The sequence below is a fragment of the Cervus elaphus genome, chromosome 28 (assembly GCF_910594005.1).
Source record: "Cervus elaphus chromosome 28, mCerEla1.1, whole genome shotgun sequence".
Taxonomy (NCBI): Eukaryota; Metazoa; Chordata; class Mammalia; order Artiodactyla; family Cervidae; genus Cervus; species Cervus elaphus.
The window spans coordinates 12,164,133-12,176,167 of record NC_057842.1 but is presented as its reverse complement, the minus strand read 5'-3'; the positions used below and the strand labels follow the sequence as shown (position 1 = coordinate 12,176,167).

At 40.8% G+C, this 12,035-nt stretch overlaps 1 protein-coding gene across 1 annotated transcript in view; it reads right to left on the bottom strand.

The window, feature by feature from the left end:
- COL19A1 (collagen type XIX alpha 1 chain) overlaps positions 1–12,035 on the bottom strand; it is a 417,920-nt gene that overhangs the window by 46,575 nt on the left and 359,310 nt on the right. The window contains exons 34-40 of the mRNA XM_043890428.1: positions 11,823–11,876; positions 10,404–10,457; positions 8,240–8,284; positions 5,900–5,950; positions 5,770–5,814; positions 5,324–5,350; positions 1,067–1,120 (exon numbers count right to left, since the gene is read on the bottom strand). Coding sequence (XP_043746363.1) covers positions 1,067–1,120; positions 5,324–5,350; positions 5,770–5,814; positions 5,900–5,950; positions 8,240–8,284; positions 10,404–10,457; positions 11,823–11,876 — 330 coding nt within the window. The remainder of the gene's footprint in view (positions 1–1,066; positions 1,121–5,323; positions 5,351–5,769; positions 5,815–5,899; positions 5,951–8,239; positions 8,285–10,403; positions 10,458–11,822; positions 11,877–12,035) is intronic.

Sequence of the window (12,035 nt, the reverse complement as noted above, 5' to 3'; positions counted from 1 at the left end):
CAGGTCCGTCACTTTTCTACTCAGAAACCACCACTCAGAGTGAAAGAGAAAGTCTTTACGATGGCTGATAAGCCTCTTTATTAATTAGTGCTTCTCAAACTATCTGTGGTGAAGGACCACTTTACTTGCTTATTTATTTTCTAATGTATCATGAACCAACGTGGATCACATGTTTGGATATTATGGCAATGTCAAAAGTCAAGTTTTTTAATGCTTGCTCTCAATCTCTGTGCTTACCTTGCCTCCAAACCCATGACAAAACTTGCAGACTGGCCCTGGACCTCCACGGGCCAGCGAGCAGCACTGCTGGGCAGGGTGCTCACCTCACCTGCCCCTCACCTCCACCCCACCTCTCTGACCTCATCTCCTAGCATGCTCCCCTCACTCATTCCCCGGGTCTCCCTGAATGTACAGGAATGCTCCTGTCTCAGGGCATGTAAGGCCTTCTTTTTCCAGTTGTTTATATTTAAGGTGTACAGTTTGATGATGTGATACACATATGTATCGGTAAATGATCACCATAATTAAGCTAATTCACATCTCCGTCACCTCACAGGTCACTGTGTGTGTGGGTGTGTGTGTTGAGAACACTTAGAAAATTTCAAGCATACAGTTTAGTATTGTTACCTAGCATCACTGTGCTATACATTACATCTCAAGAACTTACTCACCTTGCCTGGAACTCTCTTCCTTCTGGCTTCAGGGGCTTAGCTAACTGACCACCTCCATCCCCCGACTGCTTCCAAGTCTTTGCTTAGCTCCTGATTTCTCAGACCACCTGATTTAAAACCACACTCTCCCCTTCCACACTCCTGATCCCTTTAATCTCCTCTACTTTTTCTTTCTTTCCACAGCACTTACTAACAATATTATTAATTATTTGTACTTATTCTCTTAGTTTCTGTATTCCCTGCTTAAAACATAATTTTCACAAGGACAGAGATTTCTGTCTATTTTGTTCTCTTAGGTATCCCCAAACCTAAAAGAGTTTCTGGTCCAATGGTAGGTGCTCAATAAACATTTTTGAATGTTGAACTGGTGAACACACGCTTAACCTTGCACTTACCTTTATACCAGGAAATCCTTCTAGTCCTGGCAATCCCATTGCACCAGGTTCTCCCTGTTAAATATGAACATAAGAACACAAAAGCAACAATCAAAGGTTTTTAAATCATTGATTTCAAAAGCAAGGATTTTTTATTTTTTTGCCTAGAAAGTACTCAAACATTGATTGGTAATTTAGCAAGTAAACAGAATGCTCTATTTTCAAGCATCTGTATTCTTGCTTTTGGTATTTGAAAATAGTCAGAAAATAAAGCTATTCCCTGAAGTATATATTTTTTCTAATTGTTGTTATTCTGACTAAGAATCTTCTCTGAATGAATTCCTCTAGTCAGTGATAACTCCAACTTCAATAAGAAATGGAAGAAAAGGCTGGGATTTAATAAACTTTGCGTTTGTGAGGTACCTAAGGCTTCTAGATTGTCAGAAAACAAGACTAAAGATGGAGCTCTCAAACCAAAGTTTATCATCCCTCAATACTCCCTGGAGCTGGACATGAATTGTGGGCACTTCAGAGGACAGCCCCAGAGGCAGTCACTGCTGACGGGTCACTGAGAGGAGATGAGTAAGCCTTTCTGCTAAAAAAATCTGTTTCATATACTGGTGTATGGTCACAGCTGACTTTAGGTCCTCAAGGAACCCATTCAGAAAGGTTAGGGTGAAAGAAGCTGCTAACTTATAACAATTAACATTAGGGGCTTTAAATTAAGAGACTAAGTGGGTTGATTGTTGTTGTTCAGTCACTAAGTCGTGTCCAATTCTGCAACCCCATGGGCTGCAGCATATCAGGCTTCCCTGTGCTTCACTGTCTCTCACAGTTGGCTCAAATTGATGTCCATTGAGTCAGTGATGCTATCTAACCAGCTCATCCTCTGTTGCCCCCTTCTCATTTTGCTTTCAATCTTTCCCAGCATCAGGGTCTTTTCCAATGAGTCAACTCTTCATATAACATGGCCAAAGTACTGGAGCTTCAGCATCAGTCCTTCCAATGAATATTCAGGGTTGATTTCCTTTAGACTTGACTGGTTTGCTCTCCTTCCAGTCCAAGGGACTCTCAAGAGTCTTTCTCCAGCAACACAATTGGAAAGAATCAGTTTTTCGGGGCTCAGCCTTCTTTATGGTCCAACTCTCATATCCGTAGATGACTACTGGAAAAACCATAGCTTTGACTAGATGGATCTTTGTCAGCAAGGTGATGTCTCCACTTTTTAATATGTTGTCTATGTTTGTCATAGCTTTCCTTCCCAGGAACAAGTTTCTTTTAGTTTCATGGAGCCCAAGAAAATAAAATCTGTCACAATAAAATCTGTTTTTTCCTTTTATTTGCCATGAAGTGATGGGACCGGATACCATGATCTTAGTTTTTTTTAACGTTGAACTTCAAGCCAGCTTTTTCACTCTATTCTTTCACCCTCATCAAGAGGCTCTTTAGTTCCTCTCCACTTTCTGCCATTAGAGTGGTATCATCTGCTTATCTGAGGTTGTTGATACTTCTGGCAATCTTGATTCCAGCTTGTGGTTCATCCAGGCTGGCTTTTTGCATGATGTCCTCTGCATGTAAGTTAAATAAACAGCTTTGATGTACTCCTTTCCCAATTCTGAGCCACTCCATTGTTCCATGTCCAATTCTAACTATTGCTTCTTGATCTGCATACAGGTTTCTCAGGAGACAGATAAAGTGGTCTGGTATTCCCATCTCTTTAAGAGTTTTCCACAGTTTGCTGTGACCCATGAATTAATGTTAACTACAAATATTTTCTCAGGACACTGGATGCTTTAAACATAATCATATAGAAAATGTAGCTCTCCAAGTTCATTTTCTGTAAATGTATTTTAGCATGCCTAATGCTAATCTACTTCAAAAATACCACCAACACTAACTCCTATTATGAGTTATGATATTGTCCTTATTATGAGATACTTAATGAGAAGCATATGATCTGGATACTTTCTTTGCTCCAAAAATCTTTTTAGACATCTACCAATATGTAACCTGTTAATCAGAAGAAAAGGTGCTTAGATTCTATTCTGAATGAAGCTCTGTAATAGAGGCCTTGGGTTATTGACAAAGGAAATAAGCTTTTTGATTCTCTTTGTTTACATTCTCAGTTATCCTTAGGACAGAGGAATTGGTTGGACAGTGTTCAGCCAATCAATCGACATTTATTTGAGAGTAGCTAATAATAAATATTTAATTGAAAACCAATTATAAATTGAATACAAAGGGACTTAAATAGATAAGCTCAGAAAAGAATAAATTCAATTAAGGGTGATTTTTATCTGCAAAGTTTCACTGAGAAGATTAGAGACAGTGATGCAAGTCTGGTGGCCTGGGGTTTGAAGGAAGTTGGAAGAGTAAATCTTCCCCCAAAGCCCCAAGGGGGTTTTCCATTTTCTATTCAGTGACCTGGCAGCTCAGCTGGTAAAGAATCCGCCTGCAATGCAGGAGACCCTGGTTTGATTCCTGGGTCGGAAGATCTGCTGGAGAAGGGAAAGGCTACCCACCCCAGTATTCTGGCCTGGAGAAGTCTATGGAATGTATAGTTCATGGGGTCGCAAAGAGTCGGACACGACTGAACGACTTTCATTTCATTTCATTCAGTGGCCTGTGACTCCACCATTCTTGGCTTATCTCTGTACTATGAGGTAGTATTTCTCTACCTGGGGGCAACTGGTAACATGAATTCCAAAGGAACAATCTAAAGATTTATCTAAGATAAACCTGAAGGATGACACAGTTGTTAATTTCATTTTTTTTTTAAATTTCATATTTTATGATTCCAATTTTGTGCTTTACCCACTTAATTCATGTCTCTAAAAGCAAGGAACAAAAATAAATAAATAAATAAATAAAAGCAAGGAATATCCTTCACTTGGTTTTTATTCTTTATCCTTTGTTGCAGCTAAAAAAAATCAAAGTCTCATCTCTTTGGATTCTACTCACATCTGTCCACATTTTTGTTACCACCCACTTTCCAATCCAAATGAATTATAACTTATCCTTTACTATTGTACTTTTAAAAGAGCTTTCTCACCTTAAACTACAGTTCCTAATGAAAAAACTTTGGTGTTTCAGGGAAGGCAGTGAGAAGCCTATGTGCTCTAAATGATCCAGAAGGGATGTTTGTGTGTGTGAGTGTGAGAAGGAAAGACCAAGAGGAAATTTTTATCAATAAGATGAAAGAAGATTGAAATTAGAATGGAGGATATAGTGGATGAAAGCATTAAAAATGTTACAGAAAGCACAGCATGAGTCACAAAACAAAGGAAGCTCCCACATGACACATTTGGAAAATGCTTCTAACTGGGTTAAATCATGAGTTTAGGGGAAAACAAATCAGCTTGTAATTGCCTAATAAGAAAAAAATAGCTCTTTCATGCATCTCCTTTGAAAATGTATTTAGATGTGAAAAGACTGCTTTTTATGGCTGTACTGCTTGTTTAAAATTTATTCATCTAGCTTTACCAAACTCTACTGAAACAAAAGGGCCTTCAGTCTCTTCTCCAGGCAGTGGAAAGAGCTCTGAAAATTTGTATCAGTTTCAGGTACATCTGAGTTTCAAGCATATATCCAAAGGTCAAAGTACAGAGAAATGAAATATGAAGGACAGAACATCTGCTTGTAAAGGACATGACAGGAAAGTCAGCCAGGGAATAAAAGCAATCTAACTGCATTTGGCAGAACTTTTCCAGAGACACCTCGTGGTTGAGGAGAATGCCTGACCACAGTCATCATCCTTCGGGGGCTGGAGGACGAGATCTCTCCCCAGGCGGAGGTTAACCTCCCGACACATCACTCCCAGTAAACGGGGTTATCACAGCTCACCAAATCTCCTCCAGAAAAACTGCCTCAGACAGTGAAAGTAAATAAACTGCTCCTATCTCTGTTGTTGTTAGGAGATATGACAGAGATCTTAAAGAATTTCTTTTCAATAAATATTTTTCTTTCTTGATCCACTAATATTTTTCTTTCATGATCCACTTTCATGATCATCAAAATAGTCCTATTGGAAGAAAGTGCCCTGTTTCTCAGGAGCTGTATACGTGTCTCTTTCCAGCCCAGGGCAATTTCTACAAACACACTGATGGGGGACGTCAAGGGCAGTGACATCAGGACTGAAGCTTTCTGAAATGAGGAAAGGGCCGGCTGCCTCCATGCTCACTGACAAACATCTCAGAAGGCAGGCATTCCTCCTGAAGCTCTTCTTAACTCTAATAAAGATGTATTTTCTAAATGACACAAACATGGGAATATACATACCACTGGGCCAGGATCGCCTTTGGGGCCCTATAAGAAAAATATGAGAAGTCACCTTGAAAATAATGACTGAAGCAAAATCACAAACTATGAAGAATTTTTTTCCAATTTGCTTTACTACATGTAAAAATATGTGCAAGCTTTGCTTTGCTACCGTTTGGATTTGAAGCATAAGATGAGGAACTATAACTTGATAGAACTCCCATGACGGCGATCACCTGGACATTGATTTAGTTCTCAGATTTCCAAAATGTGACATCTCTATGCATAATGTAATTTTTCTTTACTTTGTGTACAATCTTATTATTATTGGTTTCGTTTATTTCCTCCTGCAGAACATTTTGGTTATGTTTCTAACACATAATTTTCAGTGAACTTAGGATGTCTTTTTGTTGCGTATATGTGACTGTTCAGTGAAATTATGCTTCATGACAAACAACTGTACTCACAGGGGGTCCCGGTGGCCCTGGGTAACTGGGAGCACTCACACCTCCCTTCAAAAGAGAAAGAAAAAGGTGAGAAGACTTTGTAGTAACCTGGAACCAGAAAGTGACTTTACATAATTAGAAAAGTAAATACCTGGATTTTATATAAACTGCTCATTCCATTCCCTTCATTGAATGGCACACCCTTAGAAAAGAAATGGGATATGGAATTATTCTTTTATGTTAATAGTGAGAGTCTCTAACTTTGTTGTTTTACCAAATGATATTTTTCCTATTCTATTTTAGAAGCTGAGTTTAATGCTATCAGTAAAAATAACAATGTTTCCATTTTTGGTTTTTCTAAAGCAAATGTAGGGGAAAAAAACCTGAAGGCGTGTGAGCTCCACCGGGAGCGCGCACACACACTTTCTGCAGGACTGTGATGAATGTGCTGACTTGACAGATGAGACACTAATGTATTCAGAGGAAAATATTATTTGCTCATTAAAATTCAGTTTCTGAATTGCCAATTTATGCTAACTGTTTACAGCCTGCTGACCTGCAGGCCATAATACAGGAGTGCTGATGAAGATGTGAATAGGGAACAGTTTGGCTACTGAAAGGTAATTTTTTCCCACAGTCTCTTCACACTGAATAGAAAATAAAGAGAAACAGGGGATATGATTTTATTCACAACCCTGCATGGATGTTCTGCAAAAATATATACTTTAAAACAATAGGGAATAGAAACTTCCTAATAAAACTCATCTGTGAATCAAGTCCCAGGGTCTTTAAAGAGAACTCATTTGAGAGGCTTTCATAATCAAACATTTTAGCATACAGGAAAAATTTGCACATGAAAATTTTAGTTCAGATCTTTTAGCCTTTTTTTAAAAAAAAAATCCCCATAGAATCAATAACTTGCATTTTCCTTTATTGTGATTTCCACATTTTAGCTGCAAAACTGAAGATCCCTCACTGCCCTGCTTTTGGACCATGGCAGCCAGTGGTGCTCAGGGCATGAGACTTGCGTGCCCTGCAAACACTTGAGAAGGAAAACAGCTCTGTTCATTTATTCCTTTAGTATTTCACTCATCCATCTGACAATTCAATTCAGCAGTTTGACAAACGCTGAATGTCTACTGTGTATAGTCCTGCAGGGCGAAGGATACTTTGGTCTGAGATTTCCAGGGCCAGGGTGGGAGGCTTCCCAGGAGAGACAGCATTTAATTTGTTTTGAAGAATAGATAGCTATGGAGGATCCAGGTGGGAGGGGGGAGGGCGATCTCTTAAGTCCCTTGTAAAACACAAGTCCCTTTTGGGGGCTCATGTTGCGCTTTGCTGTGCTGTCCAGTAGGGAGGGAGCGCATTTCAGTGTTTGAGCCTCAGGTGCTGCCTGCCCTGCTTCTGTGTCAGGGGAGAAGGTAAGTAAAATGAAGAGCAGGTTTAGGAAAACGGATGCCGATGTCTTCAATGTGCAAAGCACACAGACATGCAACCTATCTTTGTCGTCTTGGGAATCTCAAGAAACTTACCAATGGAGGAAGCTAAGACATAAATCTGCGCAACAACATACACTTCCTTCCTTTTGCTTTTTGGTGAAGACCATATTTCAGGGGATGACTTGGGCCATTTCAGGGAGTTACCCAGTTTTCCTGGATGTTTCCCTTGCATATAAGAGGTGCACGTGTTATTAAACTTTTGATTAATTTTCTCCAAAACAAAGTCACAGATGACTTCTGCCCTCTTTGGGTGAGTTTGGCTTCTTAAACTCTCCCTCTGAGGCCCGTGGAAGGAACATTCGGCGAGATGGAAGCTGTGATGCTGTTCAAGCGAGACCCCACTTGAGGGCAGACTTGCTCCAGGGAGAGACACCTGTCTTCTCCCCAGCCTCCTGACAACATCTGTGTCAGCCCTGAGGAGAACACTCAGGGCCCGTGTACATTTCATTCACTAAGCGCTGTATAAATAGAGTTTCCTAGCGTCTCAGGCATCATGGATAGTAATAAACACACACAGCACAACACAATTTCTCTACCAACTCACATTGCTGGAAGGGCTCTCTTTATGGCCCCTCTATTTCCCATGAATGAGGCTCATTGAGGTTAAATGACTTTCCGAGCGGCCCCCAGGCGGGCAGTGGTGAGTCAGCGGCACATCTAGGTGAACTGAACCCACAGCAGGGAGGCCCGCAAAGCGCAGATCTGAGCGCTGTGCCTCAGGGCTGAGCTCACAGGGAGAGTCAGAGCTCCCCTAAGCCATACTGGCCGTCATTCAAAGTCATACATGAAACTCAGGCGACTTTTATCCTTGAGGGTACCTAAATGTAGTCCAACCCCTTTACAAAAGGCATTCCCCCCTCCTCTCTTCCATTATGATATGTTCATTACAGGATACTGAATATAGTTCCTCATGCAAGACAATAGGACTTTGCTGCTTATAAAAAGCCTCAAGTAGAAGCATGCATTTCTGCTTTAAACATGAGACAACTCACAGGTGGTCCAGGTGGCCCAGGTCTCCCAGGGGGCCCCTCGCTGCCCTGAAAGGGTAGACAGACCAACATCAGTGACAGACGTTTCTACCCCAGGTTTATGAACCAGACATTCTGAAACTGATATGACTTGTCATTTTGTCAGCCTTGCAAAGTCTTGTTCAGCTCAGCCTTTCCCTTCACCTGGGGAATTACTAGACCACAGGAAAGCTAAATGTCTTTCCCCACAGGCATTCAGATCTTCACTGTTTCACCCCCAGCGACAAAGCTTATTTATAGATGGAGCCAGACAACCAGGCGATAAGGTCCTGGGCTTTGAGTGCAACTGGGGGAACTCTCCCCACCTTGGGGTGCAGAGCAGACTTCCTGCTAGCGGGGGTGGCTCAGGGCCTCGGCTCTCTGGGGCAGACCCTCACCCCACCACCTTCATCTTTGGGGAACCAGAGGGCGCATCCACATACTTTAACTAAAGTGGAAAATTACAATCTGAGTTATGTCTGCAGGGGGAGAAACCTCTCTCACTTTCTAAGTTAACGTCAGGCAAGTCCCCTTGAGCAGAGGTGACCGAGGGACAGTGCTATTTAAAGGGAACATTCTGTACAATGTAAACAGCCTCAGACATTCCGCTTCGAGGCAAGGCAGACTGAAAATGACATCTGTGAAAAATGAATTCAAGCTGAAACTTGAAACATGGGATTTGATTTATATTTTTATAAAACACAGGCTGGTTATTAGTCCATGATAAGCAGAGGCACGATACTCCCTTTGGTGTCTTTAACCAGTTCTTCCTGTAACTGCTTTTTTTCTTTTTTAAAAAAGAATAGCCTCTAACAATCTCCCAAGTCTCTTGATTATCAGGGGCAATGGCAAGAAATGGTTAATTAAAGAAGAATCAGAGAGTAAATTCTTACTTATCATGCTCAAGAATTTTGAGGGATTTTAGTCCATTTTCATAAATTTGATGGGTTTCATTCCAATCTCCCCATTTTTTTCAGTAACGAAATAATCATATAAACCTTCTGATTGTGTCTTTATCAATAAAGACCAAGTGTAAAGTTTTTCTTGCCATGTATCTCCCCTAGGCTGAGTAACAATGAGTGTACTGTATGTTTCTAAGACACATCAGGTCCTGCGGGCTGCCGGCAGAGTCCTTCAGAGAATTCTGTCACGGTTCTCCTGAACCGCAAGAGGACAACAAACAAGGAAAACATGTGCCTACTGAAAGGACCTTTTTTTTTTCTGGCACAATTAAAAGTCATATTTTCATTCTTAACTGTGGCCCAAAGCTCATCTCTGTGTGGAATTCCCACTAACTTCAAAAGGCAAATCTCCGACAGAATAATTTCCATCAAGAACACAGAGAAAAGGCTGGTCGGGTTGGGCAAGCTCCCTGAGATGCTATCAGAGAAAAATGTGTGAGACTGTCTAGAATAAGCACACGGTTGCCTTTCAATTTTGGGGAGGGGGATTCCTCTGCTCCTTGATGCCATTATGCCCATTGTAGGCATTTCAGGGTATGAGCCACTTAAGTGACTTATGGATTCCTGATTCTTAAATTTTTCAAATTGGAATAGTTAGTCCACGTGACTCAGGTGCTGGCTCTATCACACTGCGGTGGGCGGTGGGGGGGGGACTTCAGATATTAAATCGGGTACCATGTGAGCTTCCTGCTGAGACCCCTCTTTTGCTGCCCTTCCCTGCTGACTCATTGACTGGACTCCCCATGAAGCAAGCTGTGATGGTTCTTTAGAGGGCTTCCCCTATGACTCTCAAAGGATGAAACTTCCAGATTTCTTCAGCAAGCCCATCAGTTACTGGAATCCTGATGCTGAGAGCCGTGAGCTATTGGGAGCCTTGGCACCTGTGGCTGGATGCCCCCATACTAGCCACCTTCCGGCATCTCATCAGGAGGCAGCCCTCACCCTGTCCTTCCACACAGTGGATGCCCAGGACCTTGTATCCAGCCTGGAGCTTTCACCCTTTTCCCTGGGAGCATATCTCCTGTATTCAGACCAATTTCGGGACCTATGTCCTTCCAAGCCCCCTTCCCTGACACCTGTCCTACTTTGAAGCTTTGCTTGATTTTCCAGACTTTCTCTAAAAGTGGTCTCGCCTCGCATCCACCCCAAACCCCAGTTTGGACAGTAAGTGAGATTTTCCTCTATACCTTGTCACCCTTTGTTCCCATGGGGCCAGGGTGTCCCGTTCTTCCTAGTAAGCCCTGTAAAACACAAAACTAAGTTTGTCACCGAAACAACAAGAAAAGCCAAGCATGTTGGAAGTTGGTTGCTCAAACTGATACATTTTGAAGGTCATTTGATCATAATTAGATCAGTCCTATAAGCGTATATTTCTTCAGGCTGATACCGCAGCTGTATCCTGCTGATAAGCCCTTGGAAGGAAAAAATTTGTATCTGTGGTCGCTTTTTCACCTTGGCCAACCACATTTAATGACCTTAATTGGAACCTTTTAATACATTTAAAAATTTAGGCTTGCTGTTTAAATGGCAATTTACATAACATTATGCCTTCCTAAATGAGCTATAATTTTGGTAGTGATCAACATTTTAATACTTCATAGAGCAGAATTAACAAGGTACATATTGAGTTATGCGATCTGCATTTTACCAATGGAAAATAAAATTTAATTTAAAATCTTCTTTGAGAACAGTTAGCTATAATTTCCATGATTCCTTTCACAACTTTTGCTCTTAACTTTTAATTTTAGTGTACAATTTAGACTCAGGTTTGTTCAATATAACTGCGGTGAAAGCATAAATGGTAAAATTTTCATTATGGCAAATCCATGATTCAAAACATTAAGGAACATGATTACATTCCTACATACCATTTGCATAGGAACTCTAAGGAGAGGATGATTGCAAAAACTGAGGCTTGAATAGGATTGCTAGATTTAACAAATAAAAATGCAATATTTGGGACAAACATGCTATGAAACTATTTATTTATACAAAACTAAAATTTAAGCTTATATCCAGTATTTTAACCAGCAACCCTAGTTTTGAGCTCTGCTTTAAGGAGAGGTTGGGTTTAACAGGCAGGAAAAGAAAAGAGACTTCTGTTTTAAGAAAACAGGAAACCTAAAGACACAAAGAATGTGATACTGTGTTTGAGAGACAGTGAAAAAAGGCGCCAACTAAAGCAGAGCATATTTAAATTCATAAATTGGAATAAAATGAAATTGAATCTGATAATCCCTGACCCATTTTTTTTTCCTCATCTAGGGAGTGAATTCTTAGTTTATGGTGCTTAACATGTAAGGTGTAACCATCTGAGTATCCAAAAGGTCAATGCCAAAAAATCATAACTAAAAGAGATAATGTTCTCTTCTATATCCAACTTCCATTCAAATTGACTTGCCTAATCACAGACAAGTCTCTACAACCCCAGCAGCCTCAGGTAACACTAACAAAAATCCGAGACGTCAGATGCTACTTTTCCAGGCAATGCTTGAAAAATCTACATGGAGGAATGGAGAACAAAAAAGCAAGGAGCAACATTAGTTCACCTGGCATCATCTCAGCAGACACGAGTGGTGAGTAAAACAGTTTTAGCAAATACTTACAGGCGGTCCTGTGGGGCCAGGAGCACCTGGAAGGCCTGGAATTCCTTGAAGACCCTGGAAGAGATAGTTCCTACCATAAAATCTGTTATATCATTGGAAACAAAGCATTTTAGTTCAGCAAATATTTTGACTATTGAAAACAAAACATCTATGTTGGCTAATCAAGAAACAAGGTGTTTGTCATGTGCAAAGACCCACTTTCTAAGAATAAGG